Consider the following 17,020-nt stretch of genomic DNA (forward strand, 5'->3'; position numbering starts at 1 on the left):
GTTGATGCCATTACGATTAAGTGCAAGTGGAATGGTTAGATAAATTCAATAATCACTCCTCTTAATCCTCGTAAGGGCTTGTACATGCCGCTCAAGACAAACGATTTAGAGTTTCAGACTAAGATCAAGAAGAACAACAAAGAAATTCACTAACACATGATCCAATTACACTAAAATTAAAATACAAGTACAATGAAGTAAAAAATACCAAATTCATATGATCCAGGATGGTTTTCCTCTGTCTTGAAGCTGTGAAAGATCCCCTTTTAGAATGAACTTCTCAATTTGAATTTCTGATTTTATACTTTGGTTAAATGATAAAAATTATCATTTTACCCCTAATAAGTAATTAATTTGTATCCATTGATTTAGGCTTGATCCGAATGATCCAATAAAATCATTTAGATCAAGCCTACATCAATGGATAAAACTTATTTCTTATTAGGGGTAAAATGGTCATTTTTACCATTTTATTAGGGTAAAAAGAGGAGGTCGAGACAAGCAAACCCATAAAATCTGAGCTCAATCTGACTTCAGGATTAAAATTTATTAATAAATGAATATTGACCAATCAGAGCCGTTGGATCAATATTCATTTATTTAATTAAATGTTTTCAATACATGCAATCGTGTGTCGATTGCTGATTGAATGGCTAAATTTAATACCTTTTGGCACCTCCTCTCTGAGCGCTCCACGTACGCCTGTCCTAAAATAAAAAAGAAAGAGAAAAATAAAAGAAATATGTTTCAAAACGCACTTACGGAATTGGGGGCACACCCAGCGTGTCGCCAAGGAATGATTATCCCACGGATTTCCTCTCTGCTACGTGCTTGAAAGAGTGAGATCTGTGTGTAAATTGAGATATTTACGGTGACTCTATGCTCGAGATACACAACAATAAGCGACGACAAAGTTCACATCTCGTTCATGCACCAACGCAAAAGAGGACGATGTTCAGCTCATGGCAGCGGAGGCACACCAAGCATCCCACCAAGATATGACTGCCACATGCATTTCATCTGGGCACCGTGCGTGGACGAGTGGGGTTCGTGTGTAAATTGGGATATTTACGGCGAATCTATGCCCGAGATACACAACAATAAGCGATTACAACGTCCACATCTCATTCATGCATCAATGCAAAAGGGGCGGTGCACTTACTGTTGTATCCAATCAGCTTTGGCCACGTTTTCTCTGATGTGTGTATCTTTGTATCCACTGCAGGGGCGGTGCACTTACTGTTGGGTTCTAGAGGCCTAGATATGGGTGAAGAAATCAAAACGACATGCAGCGGAAGACTTTTTGCGAATCGAATGGCATCGATAAAAACATTAAAACGAAGTACCTTTGTACGAATCTCATTTGTGATTTCTTCGATCCCGCAGCGAGACGAGTCACGCTGCTCAAGTGTGTAGCCTGTAGACGTATCCATGCGGTCCTCGGCGCGTCGGATCTCCTCCTCGTTGACGAGCCCTGTTCTTTCTCCGTCGGCGTCGTTACGTCGTCCCGATCACATCAGGGATGGAGAGGGGGTGTGGGGAGAGTGGAGAAGAAGGGGAAAGGCCCCTGAACAATTCTGGCCTGGGTGAATTTTGTTCAAAACCTTCCCCTATTTATACTAAGTGGGTCTTTTTCATAAAAACCCCCAAAACTTAAGTATATCTTCTGACGTTCAAAATACCATTTGCATGTGACCCTTTACGCCCATATATCAGTCTAGTTAACGACTCTAGTGGCCCAATAACCTTTATCGGCCTTCCAAATTAATTAACTATATCAACATATAGATTAGTTAATGTCGGATCGATTTAACCCAATCGATAGGTCTAGTCTCCAACACGTGGGGTGCCAAGCTATACCTCGTGTTCTAGAAGATACAAAGGAGTGTGTATTGACTCTCTCATGGAACTTGTTCGTCATCAATTACCGTGTATTTATAATCCCTCGTCCTCTTGACGCTCCTTGGATGACTTAGGGTATGGTCAACTTTCAAAACCTAATCGATCATCCAAGTTAGTACTGATGCATTTAGAAATCATCGAAGAACTCTTCTTCGATATTTCACTGCCTTGGCCAAGGACTTCATCGCATTGTCTTCCTTGAACTGTCACCTCTTATACAAAGGGTGGACGATCCCATCTTGACCACTCAATCCTCTTTGAGAACTTCTTGATGTACCCGAACTAAGACCGTTTAGAATCCCATGATTAGATGCTCATTGGCCATAGCCAAAATACAACCGTCCGTCCACAAGACGTCTTTGGTGTCTCAGGTCTAAGGACCACTTACACAACCGTGACGTGAATCAACCTGATTGACAGTTCGGTATAATACCATTCTGGGATTCGTACGGATCAATTCAGTGAACTCTTTTCACTAAAGAGCACCCACTATCTATCCTTAGTGTCTCCACACTAATGGCTACGGGACCGGCCATACTCATCATATGAGTGAGCCTAGATAGTGCTATTCTATCCGGATACTTCGATGTCCTTCTCACGTATCCTTTGAATAGGAATATTTAGAACACATGCTTAAAGACTAGTGATCTCCGTATTACGATCTCATCATAATTCACCAAGTCCGATCATGTATTCATGGACTTCATTATAAGCATCACACGTGCACTATAATGAATATGGAACAAGATGTGGAATGTGTGATTGGCTTGCCGGCCACATATATTTCCATCAAGAAGAACTTGGCAGAGAGTGATTGTGAACTTAGAAGTACCATTGTAAAATAGTTATACTATTTTCATCACCGATGACAGTGACGGCGTCATGGTGACGGTGACGTGATAGAACGAGGAAGTAGGGACGCATGACGGGTACGCGACGGTTTTTTTTCTAGACCCCTTGGACGTGTGACGAGATGATGACGTGATGAACTATTCATCACGTCACTGTTTGTCATACATCGTCGTCCGTCCCGTCACGTCCCGTACGTGTCATTCCCTATCTCTAATATTTCACTACCTTGGTAAAGGACTTCATTCTGTAGTCTTCCTTGAGCTTTATGCTTTTACACTAAGGGTATATGATCCCATCTTGACTACTGAACTATCTTCGTGAACTTCTTGATGCACCCAAACCAAGAATATTTAGAATCCCATGATTGGAGACTCATAGGTCATAGTCAAAGTGCAATTGTCTGTCCACAATACATATTTGGTGTCTCAGATCTAAGGACCACGTACAATTAGGGATTCGTATAGATCAATTCAGTGAACTCTTTCCACTAAAGAACACCCATTATCTACCCTTAGTGTCTCAACACTAATGGCTACGTGACTGACCATACTTATCATACAATTGAGGTTATATAGTGTTATTCTATCATGATACTTTCATGTACTTCTTGAGTATTCATTGAATATGAATATTTAGAACACATACTTAGACTAGTGATCGCCATATTAAGATATGATCATACTTCACTAAGTCTGACCATATATTCATGGACTTCAATATAAGCGTCACACTTGTAGTATGATGCATATGTTCTATTAATGAACATCGAATGAGATATGGAATGTGTGAGTGGCTTGTCGGCCACATATATTTCCATCAAATACATGGGATCCAAGTGATGAAAAGAATGAATCGTGATAGAGGAATTATAAGTGAGACGACAATGATACATCATCATGAAAGTGGTAAGACATGATTGGAGGGTATAAGGACGTAATGTGATGGTAGAATGTGAAATTGAAATGGTTGTAACCTAACGGTGATGCCAAGAATAACCAATATAATGTGATGATACTTACTATAGATCCTTGTGTTTCATTATGCTCTACCAAGTTCATGATTGTAACCCTCTTATATGTTGCCTTTTTTTCACACACCAGGAACAAAATTGATGGATCTCAAAAAATCACTAGCTCTCAATCAGTCCACAAGTGTTGGAAGAAACATTATGGATAAATTTGACAAGGATCCGCTCCTCTATTTAGAGATCAAATCAAAGCAACTTCAAAGTTGACGATCCATAAGGTCGATTGAGCTAAAATTGGGGCAATCCTGGTCGTCCATTTTTCTTTTTCCTCTTCATCATCGTTGTCTCTTCCAAATTTTCCATTGAAGATGAGGGTGTTCTTTAGAAAATTATTTAATAATTGGCACGATCGCCTCATCCTTCTGTAATAGCTTGCTCCTAGAATGTCGGAGGAAGAAGAAAAAAGTCTTTTTTTTGTTTATTCCTTTTTCTCTTTTCTATTGAATGACATGTTGTAGTGTGTCATTTGTGTCATAAAAAGGAAAATATTCCCAAGGATTTCATGACGCGGCGACGCATTTCCGTGTGACACATCAGCATCATTCTCTTTTTCTAATCAATTCTGGTGGTACACATGCGCACCACATGTACAGCCACAAGTTTTGATCTTTTTAAAATGATCTATTTAACATTTTTTTCTAGATCTTCAAATCTCATTTATTGTGATTTAAATCTGGCATTTTTTTGTTGGTCCACGTGAATAAAAAAATAAGATTTTGTCAACAATGATTTGGTACCATGGCATCGCAAATCTAGAGAAAATCGTGATGCCATAATGACACATTTTTGCAATGTGGAGAAAATCATTGTCGAAACTCTTGATTGGTTGTCATTCGATCGAATCGAACGATAACATGGTAAGCATGATTATATGACCTGAAATATATTAATTAATATTTATAAATTGAATATTAAGTCATTACATATAATATATATATACTCCAACTTAGGGAATTCGTATATCCATGAATGTACTTTTAAAAAAAAGTCATAAAAATATATTGTGAACTATAAATTTAACTTCTTTAAGAATATGATGTCAGAAAAATAATTAAAAATACCATTAAATCCGCAAAAATTAGAGTTTCACTCTAAAAAATCTGTGTAATCATTTTAAACATGATATGACACATATATAACTATTTCAACACATAAAAATATGTCAATTTCAAACCCAATACTTTTTGTGTTATCACAGCCCGACCGATTTCACCCAGCACCATGATTTTCCTTTAAAAATATAACAAAACACTGAATAGTCTAATTCAAATTCTTTTTCAGAAACCTTGTACAAAACACCAGAGACATGTCTAATAAATCTGACATCTTAAATATTTAAAAGCTATTTTGTCCAAATGTGATGAAGCTAAATATATGAATGTAAAGATCCACATTAATTACTTCTTATGAAAATATTTTCTTGGTGGAAAAAAATACGAAAAAGCTGGATGTGCACTTAAATTGAGGAACAATCATCTATCATACAACATGGTAATGCATGATGAACATTTAGTAGGTGCATTCTAGAAAAATTGGAAATTGGGAGTCAAGGATGATGCTTATTAGGACATTCGCATTGTTCCATGTTAAGAAGCATTTGATCATTTATATAAATTTCATTTATTGAGTTCCACATTTGGTAATTAAGCGAGTGAGAAGGTAGATTGTTGCCTATGTTCTCTAATTTAGATCATGCTACCATGGACGCATATAATCATTAATTGATTTGAGTTGTATGCACAAGTTAGCAAGATGACTCATGAGGGACTGTGATGACGTGAATTTCATTTATTAAGGTAACTATCATTTATTTTAAATTTAAATTTAAAATTCATTTATAATTTATTTTAAATTGGATTTTCAAGTTTTTCTTTTTATATTTTTCTTGAATTTTCTTTATTGTCAAGTGTTTTTCACCTTTTCAAGTATATCTTTCATACAAGTTTTCATAAACTTTATCATACGTGGGAACCTATGAACAAATATGATATCTATACGTGCAAGGGCAAATGCCTCCTCACATAACCACTGTACTTTCAATTTTCTTCATTGGATTTACTTTCCATAAAATTCAATAAAGAAATTATGTACATTTAGATAAAACAAATGAAACTTTCTGATTCAAACATTTAGGAACCTGATTATCATCATAAGAATGAAATGTGAATGCATGAAATCATCATACAGAGAGATAACAAGAGAGAGAGAGAGAAAGATATTATGGGCGAGTGAGATACGGGGAGATAAGGAGCAGGAGTGAGAAAAAAAGCAAGCCACAGAGATAAAAAGAAAGATAACGAGTGAAAGAGTGATAGAGAGATAGAGTGTAAAAACAATGGACAGAGATAGAGATAAGAGAAGGATAATGATAAAAAGAGTGCTAGAGAGATAGAAGGATCAAGAGAGATACATGGAGAGATAACATGTGACAGTGATAGAGATAGAGAAATAGAAAGAGAGATATATGGAGGAAGAGAGAAAGATAGAGAGATACCAAGCAAGAGTGAGAGAGACAGAGAGAAAGAGCGAGCAGTAGAGAGGGCTGGGCAATAATCACAGAAATCTGGACAATTCTGGTTATGTTCCATCCAAGAAGTTCAGTGATAAACATAATCTTAAAAGGGCCAGTTAGTCTGGAGACAGGAGACTGGTCAGAGCTCCCACAACGGAAGGCTCAGCGACTACACATGCTGACTACTTACGAAAATACTTGCTTAGAAACGAGCCGCCTTCCAGAAATTATCAAACGGGCTCGCCGGGGGCAGGCGCAGAGCTAAGCATGGGTCTGATCGTGAGAACTCTTCTTCATCCATGTCAAGGCTCAAATTACTCCTCTGCCACAAATAACAACCGGGCGTCATCATGCAACAATAGTCAGAGAGGAATGGACGGACGGACGGATGGATGAATGGAGGGAGGAACGGACAGCCAGACGAATGGATGGATGGATAGATAGATATATGAATAGAGAGAGAGAGAGAGTGATGTTTGGCAACTTGTTACCTCTTTACCAATGAAGAGAGGATTGAAGCTATTGAGGGAGGGTAGTTGCCTCTCTGGTTCCAGTTCGTCGCTGTTACCCAGCCAGTGAGAGAACTTCTTCCTGGTGCCCATGCCGAGGGCCTCACACTGGCGAGCCATGGTCCCGTACGGAAGCGGCGAGGTAGACACATAGGCCCCCCCCACCTGGCCTGCCACCTGGAGCGCCTGGTTCGAACCCACAACAAAATAATTCACCAAACCGGAGACAGAGAGGGGAGATGCAGAAAATCTAGAGAGAGAAAGAAGAATCAGTACCGACTCCAGAAGCTGCCCCACGCTAATGACTTGGGGCAAGGATGGGAGGCTGTTCTTCTTGGAAATGAAGCGTGCATAGTCGGCCATTGGCGACGCACTGGTGACGTCACCGCCCACCGAGGAGGGCCTTGAGAAATCCTGAGAAGTCAACGGGTGAGCAACGGTTCTGAAAAGTCAACGCAAGGAGAAAGTCGGCCCACCTCTTCAAAGGTGAATGACTCTTCTGATAGAGCCACTTCCGGCATGCGCACCCAATCAAATATAGATTTTGGACCGAAGAGGAGCTCATCATATGGTGTGAAGGCCTCTGAGAGCAGCTTGGTCAGAAAGTCAACACCCAGCTGGCAATATCAAAGTCAACGTGGTCAGCAGCAGCCCAATTGTCAAAACAGGAAACATGATTTGGCATGTTCCGACGATGATGTTGATTACTACCACTGTCCATTTAGACATGGTAGTTCTGTTCGGTTTTCCAAACAGAACAAAAAAAGTCGAACAGAACATCGCACAGACCCGTGTGCGGTTCGTTTGTTTGCTTTGTGCGAATTTTGTTCTAATTTTGTGTGAATGTGCGAATTTTGTTCATTTTTGAAAAAAAAAAGAACAGAACAAAGAACAAGGCCCTGTGCGGTTCTTCTGTGCGAATTTTTTCTACGTTTAAAATGAACAGGACAGAACGACCATGTCTATGTCCATTCTTGGTGTCTGCTGTTTAAAAAGTATCAATGACATTGACATGGTTGACATTGACGGCATCAACCACCAATCATCCAAAATTCATCATCATCATAATTATCGTCAACAATGGTTGCTCCCATTGAGATGACTGTTGATTTAGGCCAAACTCTACTGGGGAAAGACGAGACTGGTTAAGATTTTCTTACGTCAGTTAGACTTGAGAGAGCCTGAACCAAGATGGGTCGCAGAGTTTCTTCACATTCCTCTGTTGACTTTCTCAGGATGGAGAGAGAGGCGGCTGCGGCCCTCTGGTCACTGTCTGAGTTATACTGTCTACTGTTGGCCGTCAGCTTCACCTGAATCTGGAACTCATCGCTGATGTCAAGATAGGGGTCGTCCTGGATGACAGAGAATGAAAGTTCTAAGGGTCGATGTTTAAGATGATTTGATTTTATAACCAATGGCTTTACTCACATAAGTGAATTTCAAGCGGTTCAAAAACTCGGTCAACTCATGAACTTGGTAAATCTTTGCCACAAAGCCGAGCATGGCAGTGGACAAACTAAAAATCGACCGCAGGTGGGCTGGAGAGAATCCTGCAATTTATTTACCCATGTCAAAAGGTATTAATTTTTTAAGAAAACCATAGAGAAATGCAGAATTACAGAACCAATTATTTACCTTTCGACTCGAGAGAGAGTTTTCGAAGAGACAAAGGGAGCTGGAAGAATTTCACGAGTACTGTGTGGCTAAAACTCTGGAAGAAACATAATACTTTAATAAAAACCCAAGATCTGAGTAAAACCACAATTCCATTTATCACCTTTAAACGGGAGGACAAAAGAGTTAAACTAAAAGAATGGGCTATGGCTTCAAAGTTGCAGGGTAAATTGTCCTCTTGATTTGCCTGTATCCAGAAAACGGCGAGCAGCTGACTCGTCTGCTCCTCGCTTAAAATCGTGATACTCGTTTCCTGCATCATTACACATTAAAAACAACGAAAAATTATGAGAAAACAAAAAAGATCTATTTTTTAAAAAGGAAAAGCCTTGATAACGCATACTTTGGATGAAATTTGGCCAAAATTTGAAGAGCTCTTCTGATTCACACAGCTGTCATGTTCTTCTTCAATTGTTTCTTTCTCCTTCAAAGACTCATCTGCCGGTGGGGATCCTTTCTCCTGGCGGAGTTTCTCGAGAAGAGCAGCGGCAGAAGCAAAAGCGCCAGTTTTTGCCTGCCATTCCCTTGTCTCGCAGAGAGAATCTTGCTTCTGATGGCTAAAGTTTCGAACAAGGAGGATCGAGAATATCTGATGAGTTCCCACGCGAGTCTCAGGATCAGGATGAAGCATCGCTTTCAATAACTGAAACAGAAGAGCTTCTGGAAAGGCCAGCTGTATACAACACGAGTTAGAAAAACTCCAATCGAAAGAAAAAAAAAGATAAATAGGACTTTTCATGATGATCTTACCATCTCCGAACCAGGGCCAACCGTTAGAGAGATAATGTGAGAGAGCAGGAGTAGGGATCCAATCGTCGCCCTTGAGGCTGCTGCAACTGAAGGCAGCTCCTCTAGGCTTAAGGCCATCATTTCAAACAATGGCTGAGCGTCATTGATCTGATAAGTTGGAAATTATTAGCCGACCAAGATTAATTTTTTAGGATACAAGGGAAAGTTACACTTTACTTACTCCTTTGACTATCTCGACCAAACAGCTTTGAATGGAACTCTGAAGCGCAGAGTTCAACGCAGATTCTTCATCACTCGTGACCTGAAGGCTCTTCCTCAAATGCCTACAGAGATCTGCGACCACTCCGATTTCAGGGATGACGTTCATTGATCTTTGTTGCTGAATTAACCCTGCCGATATCTTGATAATCTCAGACTTAAGTTTCAGATTATGCGACACATTCTTGTGATCTAAGTGGCGAACGACAGCCGTTATCACTGCATGTTCCTTCCCTGGAAGAAATAAATCAAAGGTAGATATTTCTTGAATCAACCGCGTATGAATTATTAATGCTTATAAAATCAAGATGAACCACCTGAGCCATTGATCCAGTGAGAAATATCAGACAGAACCAGTGTTGAAAGGCCATGATCAGGAATCCACTGCTTCCGAGAGTCAAAGTAGAGGAGCATAGGTTCGAGAATACGCCTCATCGTAGAAATTTCCTTTGCCACTTCTACTATCTTTTGCATGCATATTTGAGCCCATACCCCCGGCTTTTCCACCTCCTCCCTGAATGAGGATTAATTATTGAAAAATTAGCAATATTTAAGAATGGTTAAGGAATTAGTTCTTATCTTTTGGAAGCAGGTGGGAAGAAATAATTCGAAATCATAGAAAAAATTAAATACCCATAACAATTATTGTTCGCTGCTAAGAAATCCATCAAACAAAATTTAAATAGTTATGAAACCAGGAATTTTGATTCAGGCATGTCGTTTTTTAATTCAAACCTAGTCAGAATTGACGCATCTCTGATCCCGGTTCTCGGCCTCCTGAGGATGGTTGAATTGTTCGAATTAAAATCATTAACGACTCCCGCCCTTTGTTCAGATCGAACAACTTCATTGACCCAGATACGATGAGGAAGCTGTTGATTTCCACCGTCTTCAACAGATCGAGCTGATTCATAATTGTCCAAAGCAACGACGACAATCTGGAAAGCAATGTCCATGGAGTTGAAAATTTTTGTAATCACAAAAAAAATCATTAAATAGCATCATAATGATATTTACCTCATCAAAACCAGCAAACAGGTGAGAAAACTCGCGCATGAACCACACCTTGAATAAATAAACAAATAGGAATTTCCACGTTTTAGAAATGATACTTATTAATGGGTCAAACTAATTATCAGAATCAATGGAAGCGAGATAGCGACCATTGCAGAGAGGCACTCCAGGCTGGATGCCTTCAAACGGCGAGCAGAATCCTCATCATTTCCCTCTTTGGCTATTTGACACACTCTACGAGTAAGATTTTCAATCGCGTGCGCATACGTTCCATCAACCTGCTCAAAAATCAAATATTAGAGAAAAAATCTTCAGCGAAAGAAAGAGTAAATAAATAAATTCAGCGGCTCAAACGAACTCACTTGGCTGAAAATGAAAGTTGTCAGAGTTTCACATCCGATTATGTGCACGGTTTCTACGCGTTTGATATCCAAAAGTTCGCCGATTAAGTTCAGAAGACTAACAGCAAAGTAAGCCCTGTTTCAAGTAGCACAATATTTTTTAACGAAACGTCAAGCAAAACAAAAAAATTCCAAAACAAGAGAAAATTCGTTGAAATTTTCAGCATTGAGGAGGGCTTACATCTGCTCCTTGCATACACAGAGCAGTTTACAGTAGGTTTCCGCGATAACCTTGATGAAATTAATATGCTCGCATCGCAGTTCTTTGTACGTCCTTTGCTCGAGGAATTTCGCAATCTATAAATAAATAACAGTTAAAAGTTAGTTTCTAACAAAAACTTCCTAAATTTCTTCCCATTTTATCTCGGGGTAAAACCTTGGGCAGACGGAGAGGATTACGCTCTGCATACTCGCACAGCTTGAGTATCTTTCGATCATTCAATGGAGCTTCCTAAACAACCCAACAAAGAAAAAAAAAATCCAAGTAAATCGTCAAATAACAATGTCAACAAAGAAACAAAAACCGACGATTTTCCAGAAGAAAAAAACAGAGGGGAGATTAGATCTCATTCGCCCGGATCAACTCACGAGATTCTTGGGGAAAATCTCCGCCAGGAGCTTCTTGTAACGCTTGACGGGCTTCTGAGAACTGGGTCGAAGAGCCGGGCAGCACACGCACGCCGGAAGAACTTTCCTCGAGATGAACCCCATCCCCGCAAGAACGAAGAACAAACCCTAGACCCAAATCTATGCAACTGCGACTACGGACCGGAGAAGAAGAAGAAAGCAATGTACTTGAATCGCGGGGAGATCTCGACTGCAATTTGTGGAGTGAAAAACGCCACGAACATGATGAACAGGAGAGATTGAACTACTGTTCGGCCTCGAGAAGAAGAACGGCCCTGAATCTACGTACTGTCTGCTGCTCTTTCTTTCGATTTTCGACTTTGGACTTCGGAGAGCGCAGATCTGTCAGAGAAAGACAGTTTTTTTTTCACTTTCGAGTGCTCAAGAACATCGAAGTATTTATATGGTTTGTCTAAAAAAGTAATCTTTAAGGGTCGATTTTATATTTTTAATTCACTCGCTGTCTAGTCTATACTGTGTAGAGAGAGACTATTGAGAGAAGAGAGATAGATATAGAATAAGAGAGATAGATAGAGGGAGTTGAGAGACATATAGAGGGAGAGATATTGAGACAGAGATAGATAGAGAGAGGGAGACTGACATAGAGAGACCAGAATGGAGAGAGAAAGAGATGGAGAAAAGAGAGATAGAGAGATAGAGAGAGAAAGCGAAAGAGATGGAGAAAAGAGAGGTAGAGAGAGAAAGAGATGGAGAGAAGAGAGGTAGAGAGAGAAAGAGATGGAGAGAAGAGAGATAGAGAGGTAGAGAAAGAAAGAGAAATAGATGGAGAAAAGAGAGGGAGATTGAGATAGAGATAGAGATAGAAAGAGATGGAGAAAAGAGAAAGAGATGGACATAGAGAGAGAGGAGAGAGGTGAGATAGAAAGAGATGGAGAAAAGAGAGGGAGATTGAGATAGAGAGAGAGAAGAGAGAGTTCGAGCGAGAAAGAGATGGAGAAAAGAGAGGGAGATTGAGATAGAGAGAAAGAGAAGAGAGAGTTAGAGCGAGAAAGAGATGGAGAGAAAGAGAAGAGAGAGTTAGAGCGAGAAAGAGATGGAGAAACAGAGATTGAGAGTTAGAGAGAGAAAGAGATGGAGAAAATAGAGATTGAGAGGTAGAGAGAGAAAGAGATGGAAAAAATAGAGATTGGGAGGTAGACAGAGAAAGAGATGGAGAAAACAGAGATAGAGAGGTAGAGAGAGAAAGAGATGGAGAAAATAGAGAAAGAGAGGGAGAAAACAGAGATAGAGAGGTAGAGAGAGAAAGAGATGGAGAAAATAGAGATAGAGAGTTAGAGAGAGAAAGAGATGGAGAAAAGAGAGATAGAGAGTTAGAGAGAGAAAGAGATGGAGAAAAGAGAGATAGAGAGGTAGAGAGAGAAAGAAATGGAGAAAAGAGAGGGAGATTGAGATAAAGAGAGAGAAGAGAGAGATAGAGAGAGAAAGAGATGGAGAAAAGAGAGATAGAGAGGTAGAGAGAGAAAGAGATGGAGAAAAGAGAGATAGAGAGGTAGAGAGAGAAAGAAATGGAGAAAAGAGAGGGAGATTGAGATAAAGAGAGAGAAGAGAGAGATAGAGATAGAAAGAGATGGAGAAAAGAGAGATAGAGAGGTAGAGAGAGAAAGAGATGGAGAAAAGAGAGATAGAGAGGTAGAGAGAGAAAGAGACGGAGAAAAGAGAGATAGAGAAGTAGAGAGAGAAAGAAATGGAGAAAAGAGAGGGAGATTGAGATAAAGAGAGAAGAGAGAGATAGAGATAGAAAGAGATGGAGAAAAGAGAGATAGAGAGGTAGAGAGAGAAAGAGATGGAGAAAAGAGAGATAGAGAGGTAGAGAGAGAAAGAGACGGAGGGAAGAGGGATAGAGAAGTAGAGAGAGAAAGAAATGGAGAAAAGAGAGGAGATTGAGATAAAGAGAGAAGAGAGAGATAGAGATAGAAAGAGATGGAGAAAGAGAGATAGAGAGGTAGAGAGAAAGAGATGGAGAAAAGAGAGATAGAGAGGTAGAGAGAGAAAGAGACGGAGAAAGAGAGAGATAGAGAAGTAGAGAGAGAAAGAAATGGAGAAGAAAGAGATGGAGAAAAGAGAGATAGAGAGGTAGAGAGAAAGAGATGGAGAAAGAGAGATAGAGAGGTAGAGAGAGAAAGAGACGGAGAAAAGAGAGATAGAGAAGTAGAGAGAGAAAGAAATGGAGAAAAGAGAGGGAGATTGAGATAAAGAGAGAAGAGAGAGATAGAGATAGAAAGAGATGGAGAAAAGAGAGATAGAGAGGTAGAGAGAGAAAGAGATGGAGAAAAGAGAGATAGAGAGGTAGAGAGAGAAAGAGACGGAGAAAAGAGAGATAGAGAAGTAGAGAGAGAAAGAAATGGAGAAAAGAGAGGGAGATTGAGAAAAATAGAGAGAAGAGAGAGATAGAGATAGAAAGAGATGGAGAAAAGAAAGGGAGATTGAGAGAGAAAGAGAGGGAGATTGAGAGAGAGAGAGAGAGAAGAGAGAGTTAGAGAGAGAAAGAGATGGAGAAAAGCGAGATAGAGAGGTAGAGAGAGAATGAGATGGATAAAAGAGATAGAGAGATAAATATAGAAAGAGATGGAGAAAAGATAGAGAGGTAGAGAAAGAAAGAGACGGAGAAAAGAGAGATAGAGAGAAAAAGAGAGAGAAAGAGATGGAGAAAACAGAGATAGAAAGAGAAAGAGGGAGAGAGAGATAAAGATATGAGTCCCATTTGAAAGCATCTGTATTGATAAAGATAGATGGAGAGAAGAGGGATAGATAGAGAAGAAGAGAAGAGAGAGATAATGAGAGATGGATTGAAAAATGACAGAAGGGAATATATATATAGAGAGAGAGATAGTGATAGACAGAGGGAGAAGGAAACCCATGTGAAAGCATCTTGATTTCCAGGGAAGGTAAAAAGATGATCTCTCTCTCCTCCCCCCCTCTATTTCGTCCATGAAGAGAAATATTTGTTTATTATACGTAATCATTGATCATTGATTTCAGTTCACTAGTCCACACCCACTCAAAAGAGAGACAGAGAAAAAGAAACAGACAGAGAGAAAGAGATCGAAAGAGATAGAGAGAGAAAAAGAGAAAGAAAGAGTGAAAGAGAGAAAGAAGAGATAGAGAGAGAATGTGTGAGAGAGAACAAGAGAGAGAGAGAGAGAAAGACAGACAACGAGAGATACAAAGAGAGACACAAAGAGAGAAAGAGAGACAACGAGAGATACAAAGAGATAGAAAGAGAGACACAAAGAGAGAAAGAGAGATAGAGAGATATAGAGAGAGAGAGAAAAAAAAAGAGATATAGAAAGAGATGGAGAGAGAGAGAAAGAAAGACAAATTGAGAAAGAGAGATAGAAAAAGATAGATAGATATATAGAGAGAGAAAGATAGTAAAAGAGAGATATAGAAAGAGATGGAGAGAGAGAGAAAGAAAAACAAATTGAGAAAGAGAGATAGATATATATAGAGAGAAAGATAGTAAAAGAGAGATATAGAAAGAGATGGAGAGAGAGAGAAAGAAAGACAAATTGAGAAAGAGAGATAGAAAGAGAGATAGAAAGAGATAGATAGATATATATAGAGAGAAAGATAGTAAAAGAGAGATATAGAAAGAGATGGAGAGAGAGAAAGAAAGACAAATTGAGAAAGAGAGATAGAAAGAGATAGATAGATATATATAGAGAGAAAGATAGTAAAAGAGAGATATAGAAAGAGATGGAGAGAGAGAGAAAGAAAAACAAATTGAGAAAGAGAGATAGAAAGAGATATATAGAGAGAGTAAAAGAAAGAGAGATAGAGAGAGAGAGAGAGAGAGAGAGAGAGAGACCCACATGAAGGGTGACATTAATAGGCAGAGAGAGAGAGAGAGAAAATGGTGGGGTTTGATTGGTGGCAAGAAGTAGGTGTTGGATGAGGATGAAGAACAGCAGCAGAAGAAGAAGAAAACACCGACGGAAAATCGATATTTTCTGGCCTTTATTCTCTGCCATCTGCCCGTTTGGATTTTCTCCGCGTTTCAAGTACAGGGGACAAGGAGTAGGCCGCCACTACTGTCCTAATAAATTTTCCCCAGAGAAAAGGAGAGAAGGATGACGATGCCTGCTTTGACTTGTTTTGCATTTAATATGAATTCATAGTGATAGTGATTGGTCCACTGATTAATAAGTTGCCTGGGATTAATTGGGCCAGCGCACAGCATCACTAGGTTTAAGGGGAAAAAAACAATATGGATGAATAAATTAGTGTCCAATAGAGGGGGGATAGAGGCCTAGAGAGAGAGGGAGATCCCTTCCACACATGCCAAATCATGACATGGGTGCCCTAATTATGAGGGCATGTCGTTTTAACTTTTTTCATGGATTCTCGCCATGAATGGGAAAATATTCTCCTTGCTTTTTGCTGTCCAAGAGGAAGAGAAAATGACCTCTCTCTCTCTCTCTCTCTCTCTCTCTCTCTCTCTCTCTCTCTCTCTCTCTCTCTCTCTCTCTCTCTCTCTCTCTCTCTCTCTCTCTCTCTCTCTCTACTAGTTTTCTGAAATCAAGAGGCCTCGTGAAACCAGTAGGATCTCTTGAGTCATCTTGATCTGCCAAGTGTGTGTTACGTGGGACCAAGGACTTTACCATAAAATAGGCAATATGTGACTCAATCCACTTTGGGTAAAGTTATAATTATGTTCGTTGAACAATTGTAATAAAATAAGTCTCTACACTTACCTATCCTGCCGACTGATTTCATGAGCTCATATGAAGTGTTTTTTTATTTGATAAGTGTTCTGTCAAATTCACCCCTCATTAAATTAATTTAGAACTAAACCCAATAAGTGTAGCTTGAACTGATACAATGGATTACATAAGTTCAGTATGGATACATATATATATCCAACTTATTATTGATTATTCTGAATGGAGATCACTTGAAGTGTACTTAAATTGGAAAGAAACTAGTGAATCTGTCCATGCCTAAAAACAAAAACAAACAAGAATCCTCCCACTAAAATCACACGTAACCTACCCAAGCCCCAAAAATGATCCCCCCCCCCCACTTAATGTGGATAAAGGGGTAAAATAGGTAGGCATAGGTGGAGGCATATATCACAATGGAGAGAAGGAATCGACAAAGTATGTAGTTTCTAGAAGACCTAACATTTCCATAATGATGAACCAGAAACTAAGGTTAAATACAACAATATTCATGATTTTCCTTATGATCGTAGAGCAACTAAGGGTCGAATAAGCAAAATTTATCTTGATTTCTATATTTTTGTATTTATTTTAAGAATTAAATATAGCTTAATGAAGAAAATTAATTAAAAATATTTATAGAAAATTCATAAAACAGTAATTTATACAAAATTTATAATACAATATTTTTAAAATTATACAAATTTATAGTTCAAAGTACTGAGTAATTCTAATTACGGCGCCTGGGAAGCATTGGGTAGCGATTGGCAATGATGACGTGAGTGGGGTGAAGCAGATGAACAAAACACCAC

General features: G+C 39.2%; 1 protein-coding gene across 1 annotated transcript; it reads right to left on the reverse strand.

Annotated features, from left to right (window-relative positions):
- Window positions 1-6,331: 6,331 nt before the first annotated feature.
- On the reverse strand, window positions 6,332-11,906 carry LOC144708908 (protein SEMI-ROLLED LEAF 2). The gene is made up of 19 exons (XM_078582366.1): window positions 11,488-11,906; window positions 11,276-11,350; window positions 11,081-11,196; window positions 10,861-10,975; window positions 10,648-10,776; window positions 10,502-10,549; window positions 10,220-10,422; window positions 9,802-9,998; window positions 9,447-9,718; window positions 9,227-9,373; window positions 8,820-9,149; window positions 8,580-8,729; window positions 8,438-8,513; window positions 8,231-8,352; window positions 7,963-8,154; window positions 7,279-7,419; window positions 7,079-7,216; window positions 6,785-6,988; window positions 6,332-6,615 (listed from the first exon to the last, which is right to left on the reverse strand). Exons 1-19 carry the CDS (start codon window positions 11,608-11,610, stop codon window positions 6,496-6,498), a joined length of 2,898 nt encoding a protein of 965 aa, XP_078438492.1. The 5' UTR covers window positions 11,611-11,906; the 3' UTR covers window positions 6,332-6,495.
- Window positions 11,907-17,020: the final 5,114 nt, after the last annotated feature.

The sequence above is a fragment of the Wolffia australiana genome, chromosome 1 (genome assembly GCF_029677425.1).
Source record: "Wolffia australiana isolate 7733 chromosome 1, ASM2967742v1".
Classification (NCBI taxonomy): domain Eukaryota; kingdom Viridiplantae; phylum Streptophyta; class Magnoliopsida; order Alismatales; family Araceae; genus Wolffia; species Wolffia australiana.

Coding starts and splice junctions, on each gene's coding strand:
- LOC144708908 (XM_078582366.1), bottom strand. CDS start 11,610: ATGGGGTTCATCTCGAGGAAAGTTCTTCCGGCGTGCGTGTGCTGCCCG. Junction 9,374..9,446: donor TGGTCGAGATAGTCAAAGGA/GTAAGTAAAGTG, acceptor CCAACTTATCAG/ATCAATGACGCTCAGCCATT. Junction 8,353..8,437: donor ACTCTCTCTCGAGTCGAAAG/GTAAATAATTGG, acceptor AATAAATTGCAG/GATTCTCTCCAGCCCACCTG.